This window comes from Podarcis tiliguerta (genome assembly GCF_965153285.1).
Source record: "Podarcis tiliguerta genome assembly, chromosome: 1".
Classification (NCBI taxonomy): Eukaryota; Metazoa; Chordata; class Lepidosauria; order Squamata; family Lacertidae; genus Podarcis; species Podarcis tiliguerta.
In genome coordinates, this window is record NC_139534.1 from 3,551,406 (window position 1) to 3,578,493 (window position 27,088).

Sequence of the window (27,088 nt, forward strand, 5' to 3'; positions counted from 1 at the left end):
GAGCTAGAATGGAATAGATATGGGTTAGATATTAATTGCAGAATTTATTCAAGCTAATTAAAATAATATTGAGATAATGGTTGTATTTATAATCTTGGCCTATGCTGCAGTTGTTATATATATGTTATCATTGTAATCTGCTTGATTATATGTGATGCTATTGATTGGTACTAACCTATAATTAATTTGTATAGGGAAATAGGATGGAATGATATTTGGTAACTAAAAGGATGGCCAGGTTTTTGAATATTGAGTTGATTGTATAAATATTATCAATCTCCATCACTCTGTCACATCCACACACATATACAACTCTCATACTCTGTATACAGATTTATTGAACATTTCTTTGTGTTTGCACATCTGTGGGGAAAGGAAGCATAAATACATATGTATGTTAAGGGGAATTTCATATGTATGTTAAGTTGCTAATGTGTATAACAAGTGGTCGCTGCAAATTCTCCTAGCCTTATAGAGAATGTGTTCATAACTCGGGGAATTGTGTACATCTTCTAGTCATTTCCTGGTCTTTATCAGGCATTGGGGAATGTGCATATATTGACTAACTTTTCTGCATTCTCCAGCCATTATTAATAATCTCCCACAGGCCTTGGAAATGTACATACCTTGCCTGCATTCCATTGGTTCTCCAGGTAGGCTGCACATATTCTGATCTGTACACGTAGTCTCCAAGATACATAACATTTTTCTATTTCTCATTCAGAAGTGTGCAGTTCACCCCACTCCCCTGACCAACACTGGCCCACTGCTTAATGTTACATGGCCCACAAAAATTGTTGTTGTTTAGTCGTGTCCGACTCTTCGTGACCCCATGGACCAGAGCACGCCAGGCACTTCTGTCTTCCACTGCCTCCCACAGTTTGGTCATACTCATGTTTGTAGCTTCAAAGACACTATCCAACCATCTCGTCCTCTGTCGTCCCCTTCTCCTTGTGCCCTCCATCTTTCCCAACATCAGGGTCTTTTCCAGGGAGTCTTCTCTTCTCATGAGGTGGCCAAAGTATTGGAGCCTCAGCTTCACAATCTGTCCTTCCAGCGAGCACTCAGGGCTCATTTCCTTCAGAATGGAGAGGTTTGATCTTCTTGCAGTCCATGGGACTCTCAAGAGTCTCCTCCAGCACCAGAATTCAAAAGCATCAATTCTTCGGCGATCAGCCTTCTTTATGGTCCAGCTCTCACTTCCATACATCACTACTGGGAAAACCATAGCTTTTACTATACGGACCTTTGTTGGCAAGGTGATGTCTCTGCTTTTTAAGAACTGTCTAGGTTGGTCATTGCTTTCCTCCCAAGAAGCAGGCGTCTCTTAATTTCGTGGCTGCTGTCACCATCTGCAGTGATCATGGAGCCCAAGAAAGTAAAATCTCTCACTGCCTCCATTTCCTCTCCTTCTATTTGCCAGGATGTGATGGGACCAGTGGCCATGATCTTCGTTTTAAGAAGGCCTTCTTATCTCTCCTTGCTATTTTTTGGAAATCTGCATTCAATTTCCTGTATCTTTCTCTATCTCCCTCGCATTTTGCTTGCCTTCTCTCCCCCACTATTTGTAAGGCCTCATTGGACAGCCACTTTGCTTTCTTGCATTTCCTTTTCATTGGGATGGTTTTCGTTGCTGCCTCCTGTATAATGTTGCAAGCCTCCATCCATAGTTCTTCAGGCACTCTGTCCAGCAAATCTAAATCCTTAAACCTGTTCCTCACTTCCACTGTGTATTCATAAGGGATTTGATTTAGATTGTACCTTGCCGGCCCAGTGGTTTTTCCTACTTTCTTCAGTTTAAGCTTGAATTTTGCTATAAGAAGCTGATGATCTGAGCCACAGTCAGCTCCAGGTCTTGTTTTTGCTGACTACCCTCCCACTAATCCACAGGAAATGGGGGGGCCTCCAGATACAAATTAATTTATTTTTGTAGTCCAGCCTCATTTTCACTATGCTTACCTGTTCCCCAGTCAACTAAGCAGCAAAAGAGGAATTGCAGAGAGGGAAATGTTAGACCTTTCCTCCCACTCTCACAGCTCTAATGGAAAATTCTCACCACTCCTGCCACTGCTGTTAGCTTAGGGAAAAGGCAATAGCAGCAGAGGGTCAGTCATAATGAGAATCACGTTGGGGGGGGGGAGATTTAACCAGATTAGGAAAGGTTACTCAGAAGGGAGAAGAGGGCTAAGAAGAGGAATCCACAACTGGGGTAACACCACTGAGAACGCTCAGTTGGAATCCTTATGTCCTCCCCAGTCTCCCTGTGCAAGTCACCCTCCAAGTCAATTTGAGTTCTGAAAGCCGGCCATAAGGGATCTAGATAGGGATAGGCAACCTAGGGCCTTCCAGGTATTCTGGAGCACAATTCCCATCATCATGGCCAAAGGTTAGCAATGATGGAAGTTGTAGTCCAGAACATATGGAAGGCAGTATATTGCTTACCACTGCTCTAGATAATCAATTCATGGAACTAGCTAGAATTTATATGCCTCTCCATGTTTTTAATGTTGTCCCCAAAGGGCACATTTGGTACTATTTTGTGTCTGGTATTGGCGGATGGGCAATAGTACATACCGAGTAGCCAAAGAAGGAAAAGATAAGCTTTGGGTCAGGAACATCTCCCCACCTGAACACAGTTACTTAAAGGACTTTGTGGCCTGATGCCTGTTCTGGCTTACTCTTCATTTACTGTGTGCCAATAGCTGAGAGCCTTCTCTAGAGAGTCATTTATTATAAAGCACACTCTGGTTTTGTACAAGCCATTTGGGGGGCAGGAGCCTGGCACTCTCATGCTTCATGAATCGTGGTGTGTTTTTTTCTGTAGGAGCCAGAGAGCATGGTTTAAAACAAACTGGTTTGTTTCACAGCAAGTCATTGTTAAACCATGGGTTATGAAGCTTGTATAATCAAGCATCCAGAGCATCGCGCGGCTCTCCCACGGCTAGCAGATAGCAGCCTGTTCTGGGGGCTGGGGTCGGGGGAAGCTCGGGCTTCCCCCGCCCCAGCCCTGCACCTGGGGGGGAAATAATTTTTTTTCCTTTATTTCCCCCCCAAAAAACTAGGTGCGTCCTATGGGCCGGTGCGTCCTATGGGGCGAAAAATATGGTATATTTATTCATGAACCAGCTCTTGGTTGTGCTTTGGGGTTTTGGATTCCTCTTTGTGTGTGGCTGGAGGTAGTGTGGGAGTGATAAACTGGTTAATGTTCAACTTCAAACCATTCCATTCATTGCAGTTAATTTTAAGCACAGTTCTGGGTCTGGATGGCATGGCAAGCTGTGGTTAACCAAAACTGAAAGCAAAAGCTTCCGAAAGCATCCTGACTGGGGTGGGGGAATGTGGAAGCCTAAGGGTTGCTGAGGCTCATTCCTGTTCATTCATTGTGCTAAACCACATTTTTGCATGACATGTGAATGAAGCATTTAGTGCTCCCAATCTTGTAACCCTGATCGGAAGTATTGTAAACAAAAACCTGCCCCTTTTCCCTTATGGGGTATCCAAGAGCCCATATAGAGTCCTTACATAGGTTCCCTATTGGTAGGAGAAAATAACAGAGGCCAACCAGAGAATATTGAGAAGCAAAGCAGCTAGTAAGCTTGATCTTTATTGATCTGTTGCAACAGGGTGCTCCCCTCACCCGCAAGAGAAGAGGAGGAACCCAGAAAAATGGCGCTCAAGGCCATATAAAGACTTTTGAAATTGCCACCCTCTAGATCAAGACCACCCCCAGAAACATGTTTTTCTCCTGTCCTTGCTTATCTCCTGTCTGGCAGGTTACTTGATTGGATTGCCTGGGGAGCCTGGCCAGTCTTTTGTAATGATAAATACTTAGTTCCTGGGCCAGGTCACAGGCTCACACCCTATTCAAACACAGACATACCCTTAAGACAGGATTTGTGAAGGAAAAGACAATAGGGAGGCTTTTCCATTTTCCTTTGACCTTACAGAGAAAACATTTGGTCAGCTTGGGACAGTTTGGGAATAAAAATGGTTCCAGGTCGGTCTTCCTGTGCTGATCTATGTACGTGCTTGGTTGGTACACTTATGAACATTTAACATATATCTAAGACCTCAGAATTCCTATTACAGAAGGCAGGAACTGTATTGTGTCTCCCTTTTAGGACTTGAATTTCTCCATCTGATTCTGTTTCTGGAGATAAATTTGGTGCACATGTAATCCTGACCATGGTTACCTTTCTGCCTATCCCACCTCCACCCCCCCCCCAAAAAAAAACCACAGGGAAAATTCTCATAGTTTGGAGAAAGGGCTGCATTTTCTGACATTAAGACCTGTTCAACTGTGAAACAGACTCACACAAGAGGTGGCAGACATTGGAGGTTTTTAAGCAGAGATTAGATGGCCCTCTGTCAAGGATGCTTATTTGAGATTCCTGCATTGATACTGGGGTCCCTTCCAACTCTACAATTCTGTAGTTCTATTATTCTAACTTGGGAACATGTTCCAGATCGCCTTATCAGCGTTGAAGGACTAGCACATATTGTCTGTGCCGAGCTCATCCTAGTGTCTTACTGTGAAGGACTTCCAGTTTGAATATGGTTTGCAATATATAAACCATATTACTTATACGTTACGTTTTAAAGTTCTGCTTGGTTTTTATCTTCTGGTTTGAATCCTTAGTCTAGCTTCATAGTGTTCAACATATTATAATTATTTGTGACTAAAAAGGCGTTTAAAACAGAATGGACAAATATCTGGTGATCGTTAGCTATAGCTTGCTATTATTCCATGTTGAGGTATGTTCTACTACAGCTTCAATAAAAATATCATTCCTGTATCTTGGCACTGCAGTCAGATACTGCAGAAGCTTGTTTCTATAGATAGCTATGATCTCACTGTCTCTTAGTGTTTCAGCAAATTTTGACATTTACTGAAGTGTGGACTGTGAATAGAGTGCCATGCATATACAGTGCAATCTTCTAAGCAATAACACTGTTAAGCATGTATTTGTGACAAATATTGAGCAGAAGAAAAATGATGCGCAGTGAACAATTTTAGAGATAATTTTTAAATGGATTCTGGGGGGTTCATCCTCTAAGTGAATTGCTAGTCTGTTTAAGTGGCTTTGTGCTAATATATTCTTGAGAATTAACAGCATTTGTTTGAATGTTCCTTTGAATTTATTATAATTTCCATTTGATATACGTTGGGCATACCCAAATCACATGCTACATTTTTCTCAGATGAAAATATTGTTTGGCAGCCATTAACTTGATCTAAAATTCTGAAGGACTTGTAAAATATATGTTGAGTTCTTGTGCAAGGATTTTAGTGTCTGAAATAGTTTAAGATACTCAAGATGATCATTGCACATTGATACACACTGGAAATAACGTGAGAAACTATGTTGGTGGGTTCAAGTTCAGAGACTAGGTTTCTGGTAGACTAAAATAGCAATAAATTCAAAATGTTGGTTAGATAGTTGTGTTCCTCACATACAGTATTGTGTATTGAGTTAACTGTGGGGCAGTGGAGTGCTGAATCTTTCATGTGTTGCCACCATTAGCAAGGAGAAAGCACTTTAACTCGCATAGAGACTGAGGACAAAGTTTCCTTCCAGCAAGCGTCCCCTGTACTTTATGGGTTGCTAGCTAAGAGGGTGTTATTGGGAGGAGGCTTGTCTAGAGGCTGCTGTTTGGAAGGTGGATTTTAAAAGCCCCTTTGCCCAAGCAGAGCATCTGCAAGTGTTGCCTTGATTTCTTTGGCGGGGATTTTAATGTGTTTTTTAAGCACCTTTTTAAGGGTGGAAAATATATATCGTGAATTCACACACGCATACTTATTTGCAGACAGTGGGTTGCAGGTATGATGGAATATATTTTATTTGACCATAATTTTAAAACTTTAGATTTAAAAATGTATGAACATTGTCAGAGTGAACTGTGTGTGTGTGTAAAACAAATTCACTAAAAATACATTTTCATTTTACACTTTATAGTTATAAGTTAAATGTCTTGGAGGTTCGTTTTTTACATAGGCAATCTTTGGAAAAAATTAATTTCTCAGTATACATGTGTTAAAATGATAACTAAGACCGTGATCTATCTATAATAAAAAGTAGCATAATCATTGAAAATCTGTATGATATTCTTTTGTGGTGTTGAAAAGACTGGACTTCAAGAATACAACCTATTCATAATTTAAACCTAATTTGTGCCTTTGGCATTTCTCATTAAAACTCTGAATATAGTCTTTGTATACTTTTTTGTGCACGTCATGAATCTGATCATACTAATATGTTGTGAAGACATAGCTGTTAAAAGCAATTTTCTAGTTCGCCATAAAATATTCATGACAATACAGGCTTTTTCTGTTTGGCTGACATGTTCATTAAGTAGAGAAGGTTTTATTGTTTCCCGAAGAGTACTGTGGGTCAGAGGCACTCATTGCTTCTGTTTGGAAGTTGTGGCATGTCTGATAGTTTTTTGTGACTGAAGTAGTATGAGTCATGTTTGACGCACCAGTCTGTGAATACAATGAATGGGAATGATGTTGATGAGCTCTGCAGCTGGCGTGCTTGTCTAATACTGAAGGCATTTGAGGTAGATATTATTTGTAGCAACTAAATAGGTAAAATGTGTAGGTTTTCTTCAGAAGTGGCTCTGCCACAGTGTAATAAAGCTCATTCTACAGGGCAAATTTGAGGTGCTTGCTAATGGAGAAGCATTGAGTTGCTGATTCTTTATATCAGTATAGAAATTCAGAAATGACAAAATGCAGTTTCATGTTGAATGAACCTACACATCTGCTTTCAAATTGGGGAGCTTTCGTGGCACTTCTGGGCTCTAATCTAGAGAAGGTGAGTCAAGGGTGAGTCCAAGTGAAATCAATAGGATATGGACTCTCATTCTCCTCAGTGGGCTGGGGCCATGATAAAATACCGTATTTTTCGCCCTATAGGACGCACTTTTTCCCCTTCAAAAATGAAGGGGAAATGTGTGTGCGTCCTATGGGGCGAATGCAGGCTTTTGCTGAAGCCTAGAGAGAGAGAGGCATCGGTGCGCACCGACCCCTCTCGCTTTCCAGGCTTCAGGAAGCTATCCGCAAGCCTTGCGCGCCCGGGGGGAGTTCCGGAGCATGGGGCGCCCTCCGGTACTCTGGTTATATAGTTTTTAAGTGTACAGTGGTACCTCCAGTTGCAGACGGGATCCATTCCAGAGCTTCAGTTGGATCCCGAGGTTTCCACAACTGGAAGGACCGCTTCTGCACATGCGCATGCGGCGAAACGCTTCTGGGTTTAACGCTTTTGCAACCCGAAGTTTACGTTACCCGAGGGTAATGTAAGCCGAGGTGCTACTGTTTCTAAGGAAACCGGTGTGGCCGTAAAAGGAGCTTTACAGAGGAGCTGAGAGTTAAGAAGGGCATGTATAAGAAATGGAAGAAAGGGGAAATCACAAAGGAGGAGTATACACAAGTAGCCAACAGTTGCAGGGGGAAAGTCAGACTGGCGAAAGCTCAGAATGAGCTCAGGCTTGCAAGAGAGGTTGAAAATAATAATAAAAAAGGTTCTTTGGCTGTGTCCGAAGGAAGAGAAAGAACAAGTGAGTGGTCGGTCCTCTGTGTGGAAAAGATGGAGAAATGCTGTTGAGTGACAAAGAGAAAGCGGAACTACTCAACATCTACTTTGCCTTTGTCTTCACCCAAAAGAAAGGTGATGCACAGCCTGGTGATAACAGAATAAATGATGTAAGGAGGGAGCTGCAGCCCAAGATAGGAAAAGAGGCGGCAAGGGAACACCAGGCTACTTTAAATGAATTCAAATCTCCAGGGCCTGAAGAGCTGCCTCCAAGGGTTCTAAAGGAGCTTGCAGATGTAATTTCGGAGCCTTTGTCTATGATCTTTGAGAATTCTTGGAGAACAGGTGAGGCCCCTGCAGACTGGAGGTGAGCAAATGTCCCCATCTTCAAAAAGGGGGGAAATGAAGACCCAGGTAACTACCGACAGGTGAACTTGACCTCAGTACCAGGAAAGGTCCCAGAACAGATAATTCCACAGTCAGCCCTTGCTAACACTCCCTTAGTCAGCTCTTCCCTGCCAGCTGGCTGCTGCAAAAATCACCAAGTCTTTGAGAACAGGTTAGCTCTCCCCACCATCACTAGAAATACAGTGGTACCTCGGGATGCGAATGGGATCCGTTCCGGAGCCCCGTTTGCATCCTGAAGCGAACATAACCCGTGTCTGCGCATGCGCGGGTCACGTTTCGGCACTTCTGCGCATGCGCGTGGCAAAACCCGGAAGTAACGCGCTCTGTTACTTCTGGGTCGTTGCGGAGCGCAACCCGAATTTGCCTAGCATGAAGCGTATTCATCCCGAGGTATGACTGTAGCTACAATAGGCTGAGCAAAAACAGCTGCCTGTAAAAAATTCTGCCTCTTTGAGAACTGGTCAGCTCTCCCTGCCATTGCTACAAATAGCTACAGGTTGAGAAAAGATGACCCTCTAAAAATCTCTGTCTCTTTGAGAACAGGCTGCTGCAAATAACTGCTGCCTCTTTGAGAACAGGTTATTGCTACAAATAGCTACAAAAGGTTGAGCAAAAACTGCAGCCTGATGGAGAAACAGATCTTTCAGAAACCATCTCTAGCGTCTCCCCGGCCTCCTCTGTGTTAACCCTTTCCCTTCCTTGCTCCAGTGGTGAGCTTCTCTCTCTGTGGCACTGCCCTTCCAAGGAACTTCTTTTTTAGCTGTGCTCTCTCTCTCTCTCTCTTTCCCTTCTGAGTTGCTTGCACTATGCTGCTGCAAGGGGGAGGGATACCAAGTTGGCTTGCAAGTCGTCTCAGAATAAAAGGGGGGACCCCCCTGTGTTTTTTGTATGTGCCTTTCTTTTGGGGCAGAAGCAACCCACAGACTATATGGCCAACAGAGGACATTGATGAATGCTCTCTGATATGGAAAATGCGGCATCCTTCCCAAAGTTGAAGGTGCTTGCAAAGAAATTTTTGGCTATCCTTTTACCTTTTATACTCAATAGTGAATTATACTTGAATAACTAAAAGTGACACTGAATTGGCCTTTTACTTCTTTTGTAATGTAATTAATTTTTTAGGGAACATTCTCTCACCTTACCTTTGATATCTATGTTACTGATTAAATTTTACAGCTTAAATTTTAGAGAAAATGTGATAATTTAAACTTTATCGGTACAGTAGTACTGTAACATAGCAGTTGTAACAATATGTTAAGAGTAAGTAAAATTTTTTCAGTTTTAGAATTAGACTGATAGGTTTTAGCAGTTGCCAGGACATTCCCACATTCACTTCTATATCGCTTCAGCCTTATTTCAGATATCATGATATATCAAAATATTGTGATGTTTAGATGGTGATATATCACAATGTTGAAAATCAGATATTAACCAGACCTCGTGATTATTAAGACCCAGCATAGATTTCTCAAAAATAAGTCATGACAAACCAGTCTGATCTCTTTTTTTTGTTTTTGGACTGAGTAACAAGCCTGGTGAATCAGGGGAATGGTGTGGGCATAGTGTATCTTGATTTCAGTAAGGCTTTTGACAAAGTCCCCCATGATAATCTTGCAAGGAAGCTGGTAAAATGTGAGTTAAATGAGGTAACTGTAAGGTGGATTTCTAGCTGGTTGGTGGACCAAACCCAAAGAGTGGTCATTAGTGGTCCCTCATAATCCTAGGAAAAAGTGACATGTGGGGTGCCACAAGCTTCTGTCCTGGCCCCGTTGTTGTTCAATGTCTTTATAAATTACTTGGATGAAGGAATTTAGAGGATGCTCATCAAATGCAGATGACACCAAACTGGGAGGGGTAGCTTATTCAGTAGAAGACAGAATCAGAATTCAAAATGACTTCAACAGATTGGAGAACGGCGCCCAAGCTAAACAAAATGAATTTCAATAGGGACAAATGTAAGGTTCTGCACTTAGGCAGGAAGAACCAGATGCACAAATATAGGATGGGGGACACCTGGCTTACTAGCAGTACATGTGAAAAGGATCTAGAGGCCTTGGTAGACCACAAGCTTATCATGAGTCAACAGTGTGATGCAGCAGCAAAAGAAGTCACTGCTATTCTAGGCTGTGTCAACCGAAGTCTAGTGTCCAGATCAAGGGAAGTAATAGTCCCACTCTCTTCTGCCTTGGTCAGACCACACCTGGAATATGGTGTCCAATTCTGAGCACCACAATCTCAGAAGGATGTTGACAAGCTGGAATGTGTGCAGAGGAGGAATCAAGGGTCTGGAAACCAAGCCTTATGAGGAACAGTTGAAGGAGCTGGGTATGTTTAGCTTGGAAAAGAGGAGACCGAGAGGAGATATGATAGCCATCTTCAAATACAGGGGTCAGCAACCTTTTTCAGCCGGTCCACCGTCCCTCAGACCATGTGGTGCGCTGGACTATATTTGGGGGGGGGGGGAAATGAATGAATTTCTATGCCCCACAAATAACCCAGAGATGCATTTTAAATAAAAGCACACATTCTACTCATGTAAAAACATGCTGATTCCCAGACTGTCTGCAGGCTGGATTGAGAAGGCAGTTGGGCCGTATCCGGCCCCTGGGCCTTAGTTTGCCTACCCATGGACAAGATGACTCGTGGGTCTCTTTGAGCTCTATGATTCTATGATTTCATTTCTGTATTTTAAAGAAATAATATATTTAAAGAATTATTATTATTATTATTATTATTATTATTATTATTATTATTCATTTCACTTCAGTTCATTAAACATCATATAAAACAACCCAGAATAAAGTAGATATAAGCTTCAAGAAAAATGGCTGGGAGGTCGCCTGCTCTGGATGGGGTTACACTTCCTCTGAAGGAGCAGGTTCGTAGCCTGGGGGTCCTCCTGGATCCTTTGCTGTCGCTCGAGGCTCAGATGGCCTCAGTGGCCCGGAGTGCCTTCCATCAGCTTCGGCTGGTGGCCCACCTATGTCCCTTTCTGGACATGGATAGCCTAACTGCGTCTACGCTCTGGTAGCCTCAGGTTTAGAATACTGCAATGCGTTATACCTAGGGCTGCCTCTGAAGATGGTTTGGAAATTTCAGCTGGTGGAGAATTCAGCAGCCAGGTTGCTCACCGGAGGAAGACGGTTTGAGCATATTACACCAATCCTGGTCCAACTGCAGTGGCTACCAGTTAGTTTCCGGGCCCAATTCAAAGTGCTGGTTTTGACCTGTAAAGCCTTAAATGGCTCAGGACCGCAATACTTCAAGGATCTCCTATTTCCATATGAACCTACCCAGACCCTGAGATCATCTTCTGAGGCCCTCCTTTGTGTCCCTCCTTGAAAGGTCCGGAGGGTGGCAACACAAGAACGGGCCTTCTCTGCAGTGGCTCCCTGTCTGTGGAATTCTCTCCCCAGGGAAGTTCGCCTGGTGCCTTCATCATACACCTTTAAGCACCAGGCAAAAATGTTTCTTTTTAAGCAGGTCTTTGGTTGATTTGATTGACATCCTATACCCTTTTAAAATGTGGCTCTTTTGTGCTGTTTTGTGGACCACCCTGAGACCTCCGGGTATAGGGCGGCATATAAATTCAATAAATAATAAAAATAAAATATTTCAGATCCTTATATGCAGACATGTCCAACTTCTTGTTTCTTGTGCATCCTGCTTCTTGACTAGCGCTGACTTGGGGGTAGAGATGTCAGGAATCAAAACTTCTTTCTGTCCATTGTCTTGTTGCAAATCAGTTCTTATTTATTTATTTACATCCTGCTTTTCAGACAAATATTGTTTCCTAAAACAGCTAACATCAGTAAAAAATACGGTATATACAAGGCTCCCAAAGGAAGGCTTGTAAATTAATTAAATAGCATCATAATTTTATTATCTACCTTCTAAATGATCAATTCATTCACATTTAATCTGCATATTTTCAAAATATCTGTATAGTTATATATTGAAGTTATCATGAGAGCTTTTGTTAAATTGTAAGTTACTAGTCATTGTAGGAAGGAAAGACTAATATATTCTGCTTTTCTCATTCTTTATAACTGAAATATGGTAGCACCAAAATAGCTTCCGAAAGTGTTTTTGTTTTAAACTTACTAACTTAAATGGTTCTTTGTGGTTAAGTGACTTGAGGAAGGGTAGTTAACATTCAGTTGTTTTTGAACTGCAACGCCCATCATCCTTGCCATTGTTCATGTGGCTGATCAGAGTTAGATTTTAAGGACAGCTGTGGCTATTGGAATTATATTTTGATCCAAATATGATGTTATAAATCTAAGTGGCCTTAGTGATACGGATGCTGGCATCTGTCTTTGCCTGCCTTACCAGCTATAATAATAATAATAATAATAATAATAATAATAATAATAATTTTACTTATTATTTCTACCCCGCCTATCTGGCTGGGTTTCCCCAGCCACTCTGGGGGGGGGGCTTTAAACAGAACATTAAAAATAGAATAAAACTTCAAACATTAAAAACTTCCCTAAACAGGGCTGCCTTCAGATGTCTTGTTGTTTATTTCCTTGACATCTGATGGGAGGGTGTTCCACAGGGTGGGTGCCACTACCGAGAAGGCCCTCTGTCTGATTCCCTCTAACTTCGCTTCTCGCAGCGAGGGAACCGCCAGATGGCCCTTGGCATTGGACCTCATTGTTCGTGATGAATGATGTGGATGGAGACACTCCTTCAGGTATACTGGGCTGAGGCCGTTTAGGGCTTGAAAGGTCAGCATCAACACTTTGAATTGTGCTCGGAAATGTACTGGGAGCCAATGTAGGTCTTTCAAGACTGGTGTTATATGGTGTCAGTGGCCACTCCCAGTCACCAGTCTAGCTGCCGCATTCTGCATTAATTGTAGTTTCCAGGTCACCTTCAAAAGTAGCCCCACATAGAGCGTGTTGCAGTAGTCCAAGCGGGAGATAAGCAGAGCATGCACCGGCTAGACAGCCTGCGGGCAGGTACAGTCTCAGCCTGGGTACCAGATGGAGCTGGTAGACCACTGCCCTGGACACAGAATTGACCTGCACCTCCATGGACAGCTGTGAGTCCAAAATGACTCCCAGGCTTTGCACCTGGTCCTTCAGTGGCACAGTTGCCCAATTCAGGACCAGGGAGTCTCCCACACCTGCCCGCCCCCCAAAAACAATTCTTCTGTCTTGTCAGTATTCAACCTCAATCAGTTAGCTACCATCCATCCTCCAGGCACTCACACAGGAACTAGAGTTGTTCTGAGACAGAGAGAGCCTGGGCTCAGCAGTCCATTTTTTGGTGACTCCCTGTTTGGACTATTGCAATGCATTCTATGTGGACTACCCTTGAAGACTGTCTTGAAGTTGTAGCTAGTGCAGAATGTAGTTGTCAGGTTTGTAAGCGGGGTAGCACAGTGGGATCTTGGGCCACTGGTTTTACAAGCACTGCATTGACTGCTAGTGAGCAACTGGGCCAAAATCAATATGTTGGTACTGGTGTAAAGGCCCTAAACCATTTGGGATCCAAGTACTTTAAAAACTGCCTCCCCTAATACCAGCCGCTGCAGGCCTTGTGATTGGTAGGGGAGTCGCTGCTGGTACCACTGCCAGTGAGTATTGCTTGAAGGGTGGTGACCTGTGTCAGACAGTTTTAGCAGCTTTGAAATTATTTTTGACGATTTGGAAGTATATTTTAATTGTTCAGATTTTCTATTTCTAACATAGATTATGTAAGACTGCCCTTGGGTCATTTGGAAGGACAAGTGGGATAAAAAAACCCCTAATAAATACTGCGTAAAAATCGTAATAATAATTGGAGATGAGCTAACCGTGCCTTTGGGGTTTTGCAGTTGATGTGACCACAACACTACCTTTGCAAGTGGCACCATCTGTAGTCCCTATGGATCTCCGTTTGGACCATCAGTTCTCTATGCCAGTTGCAGAACCTACATTACGTGAGCAGCAGCTTCAACAGGAATTGTTGGCCCTCAAACAAAAGCAACAGATCCAGAGACAGATCCTCATAGCAGAATTTCAGAGACAACATGAACAGCTCTCTCGTCAGCATGAAGCTCAACTACATGAACACATAAAGGTGAGTGGCGAGAATTCAGTTTGAGTTGGAACAAAGTCTCCCAAGCAGTGGTTGATGTGTGTTAAACAGTTGTCTTTATATAATCACTTTAGATGCTCTAGAAGGAAAGAAACATAACATGTGCACCTAGGTATATATTGGATCAGTGGCAAACCATAGCCTAAGATGAGCCATGGCTTCCCATGAGCTTCCTGTGGGCTCATGTCTGCTGCTCCTTCACTCCCACCACTCTCCTCCCTGTGTCATGCGGGAAGGATACAGACCTGAGCACTGGCTTAGCTTTATGCGTGAACTTGTGGTTTGTTTCTCTACAAATTCAACACAAGCAGCAAACCAAGAACAAACTCTGGTTGTTTGTTCTCTGCATGACACGGAGGAGGAGATGGGTGTGTGTGAATGAGCAGCATACACCAGCACCCTGCATGTTCACAGGAAGCCATGGCTTATAGTTTATGGTTATGTGTGAATTGGGTCATTGTATCTCTCATGTAATGGCCATGTATGTGTGTATTTAAAACCAAACAAAAGACAAGAGTATCTTTTGTTGATTTTCTGTACACTGCTAGTCAAAACACTAACAGTCCTTGATCCTTGTTGGCAGTTCACAAAATTATGTACGGTTGTAGTTTGTAGTTATTTCCACTGTTAAAATCTGGTGAACTCCAGGAGTGATGCTTTGAGTTGGGAACAGACTGTTGCCAGCACCTAACACCGGCACTTTTAATTTTTTACTCAAAAAACCCCCAGCAAGCATTTTAACTCAGTTCTGATTTTATTTTTTAACTGTTTTTAATCTTTATTGTATTGAATTACCAGTAACCCCTTAGAGCCAACGATAATTAAGTGGCATATAAATTGTCATCAATCAATCAATCAATCCCTCTTACAGTTCTAGTCATAGACCTGTTTCACATGTAACAGTCAGCTGGAATGTGACTTATCATGACAGTTGGAATGTGCTGGTTCACTTGAGGAGTTTATATCCAGTGTGGACAACAGCTAAGCCAAGGTGTGATTTAACGTGTTCTCTGAACTTCGTTAAGGAACCTCTTCCTTACTATCTGTAGCCAAGCTTTGTCCTATTGTTACAGATTGTGGTGAAAAAGGAGAAATCTTAACTGCTGTTCTGAGCTCAGACAACACATTAAGCCAAGCTTTGGCTGAGCTGCTGCTCTGGGCTGCTCTGTGCTCTGTGGGGCAGGCAATGGCAGGCGTGATCTAAAAGGGCAGTGCATGCAAAGCCCTCTTGCACAGCTCTTCCCAAGCACCTGGCAAAGAACTTTGACACATATTAATCACTTGATGTCATTATGATACTGGGTGATTGACAGGTGAGTTGTTCTGCCCAACTGTCAAAGTTGACCCGCAGGGTTTGTGTGACAATAAATATATGGTCTACCAGACCAGAAAGGTTTTTTACCCCTGATCTAGTGCACAATTGCAAAACTCAAAATTATTGCTATGCTGCCGCCTCTGTTTCCTTGTGTGGAATTGGAATGTTATTTTCTCACTTTTAACAGTTTTATTCTGACTGCTGCTTAGGAGATGGCAACTTTAAAGGGCAAAGATTGTGACCGAAAGGGCAAAGATTGTGTGCATTTACTTTACACACACCTCTTTTTTTTTTTTTGCCCAACAGCAGCAACAGGAGATTCTGGCAATGAAACATCAGCAGGAGCTCTTGGAACACCAGAGAAAGTTGGAAAAGCACCGGCAGGAACAAGAGTTAGAGAAGCAGCATAGAGAACAGAAGCTGCAGCAACTTAAAAACAAGGAGAAAGGAAAAGAAAGTAAGTGACAGCGGGACAGATGATCTCAGTGATGCTTCTAGTGGTACATGAATAATGAGGAAGGCAATTTTGATCAGGTTACTGTGAAGATTACTGTAAATTGCAATGTTTAAGTAATTCAGGTGTTTTTCTCTGAGTAGAGCTCATCCTGTCTTTTATGTTGACCTCTACTATGCTTTAAACCTAAAGAGAGAAAGAAAGGCATTTAAAGAAGTGAATATAACATTGTAAATGTTAATGGAGATCACATTTGGAAGATTTCCTTTTTAGGGTTGATGTCCTAATTTATCCAAAGAATACTTGTCCATGTGAAGTTTCTGTTCTTACAGACCACCTGTTTTGTGAATATTTGTCCACTTACTTACAAAATGAGATGGTGATTTTTTACATTTGTATAAATGAATTGTTGCGTTATGAGCAATGCTCCCTTCTGCCATCATACGAGTGTATCTGTGTGCATGCGGCTGTTATGGGGATTGTGAGGTTTATGCATACCTGGAGCGGCCAGCATTGCTACCTCATACTAGGATGGGGCAGGACAGCAGTAAGGCCTGGACATGGCTAGGGCACTGGTGGGAGTAGCTCTGTTGGACCTTGCTGCCAGCCTCCCTCAGTATGCAGTAGAGTAGGGGTCGGCAAAGTTTTTGTGGCTTGGGCCGGTTCACGGTCCCGCAGACTGGTGGGCTGGAGTGTGTGTGCGCACGCATGCATAAATGGTATTTCCAGTGTGGAGGAGGCGTGCACAGCTTCCCATTGGAGCTTCCTGCAGCCAATGGGAAGCCGACCAGCATCGCGGAAGGTGGTCCCTGCTCTGCTCTGCGCCGGTTTAGTGCAGTGCACGGGAGCCGACCGAGCGGGTGGCAGCGGGGGTGTGTGTCCATAGGCTGTTTAAATGACCCCCTTGGGCCGCTTGTAGCCTATGGGCCTTAGGTTACCGACCCCTGCAGTAGAGACACTGTTGCTGGGAGGCCAGGTCTCTGCTGCTGCCCCTCCCTGATGGCAGACTCTCTCCCCCCTTCTGCTTAATCCAAGTAACTCAGGCTTAAAGCTCAATTAACTTGCATTTTTGTCAAGAGCAGCACCGAGGGCTGGATAGGAATACTGCAGCTGTGCCCAAATTTCTTGGTCACCATAATGTCCTTGCATAGTACCTGCTTTCCCATGAGTGTATGCAGGCGGGTGTAGTGGGGAGAAAAAGAGTACTTTTGAATCCTTTAGCAATCCCTTGGTACTGTACACGTGGGCTGCATCCATGAGAGACTTGACGAGGTATATCCATAGTATTTCCATGTTGCAAGGAACTATCTCAGAAAATATGTGCTCCAATATTCTTCCTTTAAGAGTCATTCTAATTTTATGTGGCTCTTTCAGCATAGAAAGTTTAGCCTGTATTTTCATCTTGCTATTCATACTTAGGGAATTTGATCTTCATGAATTCCAATATGAACCAATGCACTTTCTGAATGTTCCCGTTGGTATTCTTGGGTCAAAGGACATATCAAATATGTTTACAATGTGCATTTTAAGAGACAATCCTTTTTTTAAAAAAGGAATTAAATATATATTTGGAAACAATTTTTGTCCAGATTAACACACCCAGCCACACAAAATTTGCAGTTTAACATGGAAATGGTACAGAATGGACTTAAGGGTGAACTCATGTGAAATAGGTGCAGACTGGAATTAGACTGACCCGTCCATTCTTATTCACAGTTACTTCTACACCTGCCTTATTTGCTCCTTTAATGATTACACTAGGATTGGTGGCTAAATCCTGTAGGGTATCCTTCTCAACATCACTCATTGTTTGAAAACAAGGAGGCTTTTCTTCCAATTTCTCAAGTTTCTTTCAAGATTAATTATAGAAATAGTTGAGTGGGTGAAGGAACAGGATCTGAAGGGGGGAAAGCTGAACTTGTTACATAAAGCATTGCTTTTAGGATCAAAAGCCTGCTTTTTAAGAAGCCTTAATTCAAGAGTTCAAATAAAGTGGGGGGAAATTCATTGTTGTATCTGCAAGACAACCCTCTATTTACACATTCTTCCTTATCTGTGAGTCATCTGTTAGCTGGATTATATACTAAACTCTTCTGCTTTGATTTACATCTGTGTCCTTTCCATCATTCTTCTCCTTTTGAAGCAAGAGTCTCTTATGGGGAAAGAAAATGCTGATGCCCATCTAAAAATTATCAGAATGGTACTATGTAAAGATAATTAGATCTAAGGGATCTATGTATGTCCCTTTGAGTGCCAAAGAAAGCAGGCGGTGCATAAATATATGAAATGTTTTCTGGAATTGGAGACCCAATATATAGTATAGATTTTGTTAGTGACCTTGCACTCTCTGCACACAGTCACCTGCCTCTGAGATGTCTTCACTTCCTAGGTTTATTGTACTTGTCACATTCAACACGCACACTAGTGGTAATCATTGCCATTTCACAAATGATGATTATTTCAGCGCAGTAGGCAGCAGTAGCCCTGGTGTTTCTCACATGCCTAGAAATAATGATGATGATGATGATGATGATAATAATAAAATAAACATAAATTTTATTTATACCTCGCCCTCCCCGGCCAGAGCCAGGCTCAGGCGGCTAACACCAATAAAACCACAGTAAAAACATAATAGGGGGAAAAGAAAGGGGGGGAAAACAAATTTAAAATACAGATTAAAATGCAATTTAAAATGCATCCTCATTTTAAAATAGTCGATAAATCAAGACCATAAGGGGAGGGAAACATAAGGGTCAGACTGAGTCCAAACCAAAGGTCAGGCGGAACAGCTCTGTCTTGCAGGCCCTGCGGAAAGATGTCAAGTCCCGCAAGGCCCTAGTCTCTTGTGACAGAGTGTTCCACCACGTCGGGGCCAGTACTGAAAAGGCCCTGGCCCTAGTTGAGACCAATCTAACCACCTTGCAACCTGGGACCTCCAAAATGTTGTCATTTGTGGACCTTAAGGTCCTCCGCAGGGCATACCAGGAGATGCGGTCCCATAGGTACATGGGTCCTAGGCCACATAGGGCTTGAAAGGTCAAAACCAGCACCTTAAACCTGACCCTGTACTCCACTGGGAGCCAGTGCAGTTGGTAAAGCACTGGATGAATGATCCCACGGCAAGGACCCTGTAAGGAGCCTCCCGCTGGAGTTTCTGGGTCAGCTTCAAGGGCAGCCTAGAAACAGGCATTTGCATTATTGGGTATGCTAAGAAGACAGATTTTATGGACATAAACAGTTATCTGTGGCTTCATGAATGAGATCTTTGTTTATAAAAGCACTTAGGTCAGTGACTAGAGGTATAACAAGAATTCATCTTAGGTTTCGTAGCTTAAGAGAGCTTCCATTTCCCCATTGTAACCAGCTATCCATTTAAAGGTATATACAGAGAGTACACACATAATTAATAAGCTACTCCTTTTTAGAATTAAGGTGCGAAAGAGCAGGTAGGGTTGGAAGTGAAAATATTGAAACATATTTATTGTAAAAAGAATAAGTAAATAGCTTGTTAGTCATGTGACAAGAAAAAAAGGAAGGAGTAGTTCCGGCTGTGTTGAAAGAAGATGCCCACGAGGCTGTTCATGAAGAACCATCTTTTGCTCCAGGTGATCTTGGTAGCTACCAGATGGTTTGAAATATTTCAGTTGATGTTCTGGTCTGGTTTGTGGGCTGCCTTCCGCACTGTGATGGGATGTCTGCTTCAAAAGACTGACAATGGAAGGGCAGCTCTGAATCTCTTTGACTTCAATGTCCTATCAGCCTATCAGTTCTACGAGCCATTGTATCTTTCTGGAATGACTTTGTGAAATTGGAATTGGAGCACAACAATATGCACAACTGCAAATTTGGACAAAGCCTCTAGAAAACCTGTTTAACAACAACAACAACTACAAAGCACTACTACTAATAATAATGGTGGTTGAACTTCCATCAAAGCTACCTAAAAATACTCAGCAGACTTTCAGTTCATGTCATATATAAGTCCCATTCTTGTTCCCTGCAGTACTTTTGAATATCGGTTGTTTCTGTTTCTATTTTGATTATGTATTTTGTGTTTTTATATTGTGATTTTATCCTGTAGGTATAAGGCAGTATACAAATTTAATAATAAATAATGTGGAAAGTTGCTATTCCACATTAGAATTGAAGCTACATAAAGTCAGGACCCAGAGACTGAAAAGAGTCTTGCTGATGGCAAGACTGTAAAGTTTCAATATGTTGCTCTTCTGAAGTCTCACTGCACAAGAATTTGTCTGTGCATTGATGGACTGGTATCTTGTGAAGTAAATAGTGATGAGAAATTATGCTGCTAGAAATGTAATTCTAGACTTTGAAAACATGTAACTTTCTTAGATGCCAGATTTTCTGTTTGACAAAACAGATGATTGACTGTGAATGGAAATATTTATGCAGATATAGTGAACAAAGATCCTTATTTGGAAGGTTTTCCTAGACAGTTTCTGTACATGAGCCATTCATCTTCAACCTTTGCCTGCAGATGTAACTTAAAAAAAAACCCCTGAGTATGTACAACACTTCTGTTCTTAAATGGTTTTAATTCAGAGCGGCTGGAAAAGCTTCTACAAGTGCTTTAGTTTAGGCATAATTTTGTGCGTAAAATCCTATTCAGCTGCACCTCCCTTCATGGGAAAAAGATAAATCTCTGATTAAATTTACATTTCCAAACATCAGTTGTAATTGTGTACCACTCCTCATTGCACAGAATAATTCTTTATTGATAGCTTAAAATATTGAAAGAGTTTGATTGAAATCTTTAGACAACCTTTTGTAAGTTCATGAAGTAGGTCTCAAATTAATGTTGTGGGTGCTAGTTCAGTCTATTTACTTTGGGTTTGGTATTTCAGGTGCAGTGGCAAGCACAGAAGTAAAAATGAAGCTACAAGAGTTTGTCTTAAATAAAAAAAAAGCTTTGGCCCAGCGGAATCTCAACCATTGCATTTCTAATGACCCGCGCTTCTGGTATGGGTAAGTGGCCCCATCCTATTTCTAACAACTTTTTGACTGCTTATTAGATAGCATCCTCCCCTTTCTGCTTGAAAGAATATTCTGCTCCAAATTTGAACTCAAAAGGGATAGCCTTTGGAGTAAACCATGGGTAGCATGTTCTAAAACAGTTGTAACCTGCCTTTGAATGTGATGAAAATAAATCCACTTCCCTGCCTCGTGCCTACGAAAGGTACAGTGGTACCTCCGGTTACAAACTTAATTCGTTCCGGAGGTCCACTCTTGATTGCATGTCCTCATCTCGGACACCGATTCTGGGCCGGAGGAGCCAGGATAGCTGTTACAGACTTCAGAATACACCAAAATGGCTGTGGGAGGTACAGTGCACAGAACAAGTGCTGCTATTCCCCAGAGAAGGAAGAGACATCATGTGATGGTAGGTGATTCCCTACTGAGGGGGACAGAGGCAGCCGTGTGCAGAGGATGTCCCAGGAAGTGTGCTGCCTTCACAGGTGCAGAGATTCATGATGAAACAGAGAAGTTGCCAAGACTTACAAAGCCCACTGACCACAACCCCATCCTTCTGATTCATGTGGGTCATGATACTGCCAGACACAGCCTTTGACATATAGCAAGCGAGTGAAACTCTGGACAGGAAGCTAAAGGGCCTTGGGGTTTCCCATTACTCCTTCCTGTTGAAGGTTGTGGTCTAGGAAGAAAGAGGAAAATACTAGAAATAATAATAATAAGAAGAAGAAGAAGAAGAAGAAGAAGAAGAAGAAGCACTGCTGTGCTTTTGAACTGCTAGGTTGGCAGGAGCTGGGACAGAGCAACGGGAGCTCACCCCATTGCGCAGATTTGAACCGCCAACCTTCCAGGCGGCAAGGCCAAGAGGCTCAGTGATTTAAACCACAGCACTACCCACATCTTTTTTAAAAAAGTGTCTTTGGCTATGTTTGATGCTAGAAGAAGAACAAGCAAGTGGCAGGTGCTCTGCATGGAGAAGGCAGAGAAAGGCTATTGGGTGACTGAGAGAAGGTGCCAACTCTTCAACACCTACTTTGCCTCTTGTCTTCATCCAAAAGGAAAGTGATGCCCAACCTAGTGATAACAAAATAAATGATGTGAGGAGGAAGCTGCAGCCCAAGATAGGAAAAGAGATGGTACTTTAAATGAATTCAGATCTCCGTGACCTTAAGCGTGGTACCCAAGATGTTTGAGAATGTAATCTCAGAGGCTATGTCTACAATTATGAGAATTCTTGGGAACTGGGAAGTTGTAATTTAGGGGAGGGAGCAACAGTACAAAGTAAGAAATACATTATATCAACCATATTGTGAAATATCAAGTTAGAAATTTGGAAGCATAAAACTGAAAACACTCATGTGGATGAAGGCACACTAACACAAACAATGGATCAATGTTCATATTAATCTCCTGGTAAGGACACAGTCTCATAGAGAAAGAAGAACAGCTCTCTAGGGAGAAGAGGAACAAACTGAGCAGCTGTTGAACAAGCTTTTTCAGACAGAATTCTCAGTCTGGCTGGGTTTCCCCAACCACTGAGCGGCTTCCAGCAAAATTAAAAAAAAACATAATAAAATGTCAAACACAAAAAACTTCCCAAATACTCTTTGTCAGATGGTGGGGACAGAGAGTGGAGATGGGGAAGCTCCAACCCTGCCCAAAGGGGACGATGAAGTTTCCCTCTGGAGCACAGCAAAACCCTTCCCTGAGTCTTTTAATAGGATCCTTTTGGCAGAGTGGCTCGCCCTAACCAGACCAATGTCTATACATTAGCTGATCAGCAAACTATATATGCTCTCTGAGCATCTCCATGAAGTGCCTCTGTCATCACCAGCAGTCCCTCCCACAGTAGGAGGGTGGAGCTCTAAAGATGCAGTCAAATAATGTATTGAGTTGGTCCTTGAGAGCTTTGAGGCTTCCTCCTCAGGCCTTCAGGCATCTCTTACCAAATTGATTTTTGCAAGAGCTGCTTACTTATAGATGGATGAGGTGACAACCTCGAGCCTGGACTTGCCAAAGCCCTTAAAGGACATTCTTCATCAACACTCTCATGGCAGCTCTAGTTGCAGATTTGTAACTGGGCACCTGTCACCAGCAGGAACTCAGTCTAGGATTGCAATCAGGGCTGGTTGGTACAGCCATTGGGGGAAACTAAGCTTTTCGGTGAAGCCCACGTTAACTATCAATAATCTTGCTTATTGCTTAAGGGGAAAGTAGTGTAAACTGCAAGGCTAGTAATGCCTCACTTTTTCTGTAGGAAAACACAGCATAGTTCTCTTGACCAGAGCTCTCCACCGCAAAGCGGAGTATCAGGCACTTATAATCATCCTGTGCTAGGGATGTATGATTCCAAAGATGATTTTCCACTCAGGAAAACAGGTAAGTCCTACCTTTCATTGTTCACACAGCATTCGAAAACATTTCTTTTAAAAAGTTACATAAATAATTTGATCTTTGTTCATTCATGTGCTTTTGCTTGTACATTTGCCTTTATTTTTTCCTAATATTTATAGCCATTCTTTTCACACCAAAGGTGGCTAAGATTAAAAACACAATGGTAAGATATTAAATCTTAAAAGAAGCCAGCAAATAGTACAGTCAGAACAGGACACAGCAGAAGAACACGGAAATCAGTAAAACATTGGTAGATATAATCCTATAGAATAATCAGCCTCAGGTAACCATGCTGTCCCTACATGCGTAAAGGCAATGTTTCGGAGCAATTGGGTTTCCCTCAAGAAGGCACTCCTGTTGTGCCCTGAGCAAAAAGGCCATGTATTGTGTACCTGCTTACCACAGCTCAGGCCGTATGGGTGGGGGTGGAAGGGTATGGAGGAATGCCTCTGCTTTGAAACAAATACAGTGGTGCCCCGCAAGACAAATGCCTCGCAAGACGAAAATGTCTTGCGAGTTCCTGCGGGGTTTTTTTTTCTCCCCCCCTTTTCCCCAAGCCGCTAAGCCGCTTATCAGCTGATCCGCTAAGCCGCTTATCGGCTGATCCGCTAAGCCGCTTATCAGCTGATCCTCTAAGCCCGCTAAGCCGCTAATAGCGCTAATCCGCTAAGCCCTAACGGGCTTGCTTCGCAAGATGAAAAAAACCACAAGACGAAGAGACTTGCGGAACGGATTCTTTTTGTCTTGCGAGGCACCACTGTACTCAGGTAAATATGTATTTCATCCCCTTGTCCTATATGAAGCTGCGCACTTAAGATAGTAATACAGTGGTACTTCGGGTTACAGACGCTTCAGGTTACAGACACCGCTAACCCAGAAATAGTACCTTGGGTTAAGAACTTTGCTTCAGGATGAGAACAGAAATCGTGCTCCTGCAGCGCAGCGGCAGCAGGAGGCCCCATTAGCTAAAGTGGTACCACAGGTTAAGAACAGTTTCAGGTTAAGAACAGACCTCCGGAACGAATTAAGTACTTAGCCCAAGGTACCACTGTAGTCACTTTAGCTCCATTTTGCAGTGACCAGAAATAGAAGGAAAAAAATTCCAAAGAACCAGCTAATCAAATTGAACCACCCCCCACAACCAAAACTCAAAACATAAGAGTAAAAAAAAAAAAAAAAGGAAGTATAGTCATGCAAATTCACCTTATTGCATAACTTTAAATGTGAAAATTTGACAGCAGAACTGGAAGATTAATTTTTTTAAACTGATATAAAAACATACAGAGTACAATTCTCATATTACTGGTATCACCTTGGAGAGCAGTGCACAGGTTAGTTATATTTAAGGTGGTTGAGTGACTAGTGGCTGAAGTAATTGCCATTGTCTATTAACAAAAGTTATAATGGGCACCCAAGATATTTTGAAATAATCTCTTCTTGCAGCACCTCTCACAGCTATTGTGCTGAGTCAACCTTTCTGGTACTGCTAAATTCCAAGCTATCCAGCTGTGTGTTAAAAATTGGGCAGTTTTCCATTGTATCACTATTTCCGTATGTGTCCCTGTCAACAAAAACTTCACCTGTTTTAAACCCATCAACAAGATTGATATTGACAATAATGCCAGCGTTGGATCAGGTATACTAGATGACCCACTTTTGCAGACATTCAGACAAAAATCTCATCTGCAAACCTGCTGCATACTCCTGCTCCCACCGTATCTAAACACGTACTACAGGCAACCGCCCATTTACATGGGGGTTATGTTACGAGGCACGACACGTTTAAGTGAAATTGCATATATGAGGGAAAGCATTGAAAATGTCTGCAAACACCCTCCAAACCTCCTTTCTCAAACTCTAACCCTCTGCAGACCTCAAAGGTGCTGTTTTTGTGCCATTTTCGTCGTTTCCACACTCTTTTGTGTGAAAAGAAAACATTTTTGCCCCATTCTGTACCACTTCTGGGTTTGCTGTGATGCACGCATGTTTGGTCATGTGTGCCTTGAACTCGTGTAAATGGGGAGTTTCCTGTGCATAGCTTCTCAGTTGAAGCAGTTGGTTCACATAATCAGAGGAAACACAGAAGTGTTGTGGGTAGATGGGGGAATGGGACAGAGTCCCTCCAGCTTCAGGGCCTGGCCATTTCAAAACATTAAGAAGCAGGATATTGATGGCATAGAATCTGTTTGTGAAAATGGCAAAAATGGATTGGAGCTCTGGCTCTCAGGAAGTCTCCACTATGTCCAGTTAGTAAAGACAGGTTTGACCAATTTGGGATCTGGGAATCAAAGGTCACATATAAAGGATCTCTCTGAGAAAGCTGGGCGCTGTCTGAAGGAGAAATTAGACATAAACTGGGTTTGGTAAGACTGATGTGGATCAGTCACACACACACACACACACACACACACACACACACACAAACACACACACAGCTCAGTCATTTTCCTGCAAACTGTTGAGGGAAAGAGTTTGTACAACGTTGTCTAATGTTGTACAGAAGTCTTTGCAATAGGGTGATGTGTACAAAACTGGTTGGGAAAATCACAGGGGAGTAGCCAAGGCTAAAAATGGTCTGTGGAATTGTCCTTGAGTCTACCACCGATGGCAGTGTTGCAGGAGAAGGCTCTTCTCCAGACAATTTCTGCGAAAGTCCAGGAAATGCTGCTCAACTTTCTCTACTGCCGATATATAATTTATTAATCATGGGGTTTTTTGAGGGGGGGGGGCTTAGACTTGCATATTTTGTGGTTCAAAGTGCAGCTTATGACTTTCCCTTTCTCTAGCTGATAATGCAGAGCATAGTTAGCAGGCTGGATTGTGATTAGGTTCCAGGTGCTGGTGATCCAAGTTTCTTTTCCTTTCTTAATAGCCGTTTCTCTGTTGAGGTTTTCAAGATTTGCCCTGCTTATTTTCTGTTAGTCAGTTTATAGATCTCATCGTGAAGATCCTGAGATCTTGTCATGGAGCAGCTTCTGCTGCTGGATGTTTGTATACTTATTTACTAATTGTATTATTTACAAAGAGAAAGCTTTTATTGCAAAGAGCTGTGGTTCCAGAAAACAGGAAAATAGGGCTATTATTTCTAATATGCAAAGTGTACAGCATGCTGTTTTATTTTTGCAAAAATGTGGGAAAGTGTTGTTGCTATGTTGATCAAATTACTGTGACTTTAACACTTCTGTTAAAACAAACTTGTTTGGGTTGTAAACTAGCAGTATGTTTTACCCATAAATATTCCTCTGCAGGCTGATGCTGAGCTTATGAATGCACTAAGTGACATATTAGAAAAATTGCATGGCAACCTTAAGTGCGTAATTCAGTGTGGATGTGCAATTCAGTGAGAGCCTCCGCTCCTTGGTGGTGCGCAAAACACCATGACAATATCTCTGCCCACCCTGTACTTCGTGTTGTGATCGTGGTCCAAAGTCTGGTTCTGCTGAGCATTATTCTTTACTCCAAAATGCCACATCTTGTCAAATTCCTAAATATAGGAGGAAATTACTTCAGATATTGTTCCCTGTAGCAGGTACTAACAAGTTTCTAGTTCAATAGCTTAGCTGGCTAGTGAAGGTTGAAGAACATACCTTTTTGTCCAGGCCTTTCCTGACTCCTAAGGCTCATTTTTTGTAGCTCTGCTCTTTTTATACGTTTACTGTTTTTATGACATTTTTCTATTACACTATGTTTGTGGTGTTGTACTTAAGCCACTCCATAGGATGGTTATAATTTGTGTGATTTAAAAGCTTAATTCTAATCTAAACCAATTAAAAATAAGTTCTGTCTATTTCAGTGGAGCTTAACTATTCTAGTGCACTTAGAATTGCAGCCCTATCATTTTAAAGTTTTAAAATGGTAAGTGTCCTTGTGAGTTATTTTTGAGCAAAAAGTGACCCCCCC

General features: G+C 42.3%; 1 protein-coding gene across 10 annotated transcripts in view; it reads left to right on the forward strand.

Moving 5' to 3' along the window:
- HDAC4 (histone deacetylase 4) overlaps positions 1-27,088 on the forward strand; it is a 123,351-nt gene that overhangs the window by 34,501 nt on the left and 61,762 nt on the right. For 6 of the 10 annotated variants that reach the window (XM_083401021.1, XM_083401022.1, XM_083401024.1 and 3 more), the window contains exons 4-7: positions 13,771-14,015; positions 15,655-15,805; positions 20,668-20,788; positions 23,052-23,173. In XM_083401021.1, coding sequence (XP_083257147.1) covers positions 13,771-14,015; positions 15,655-15,805; positions 20,668-20,788; positions 23,052-23,173 — 639 coding nt within the window. Of the gene's footprint in view, positions 1-12,564; positions 12,643-13,770; positions 14,016-15,654; positions 15,806-20,667; positions 20,789-23,051; positions 23,174-27,088 lie in introns of all 10 variants that reach the window. The other 4 variants (XM_083401020.1, XM_083401016.1, XM_083401019.1 and 1 more) reach the window with 1 other exon arrangement.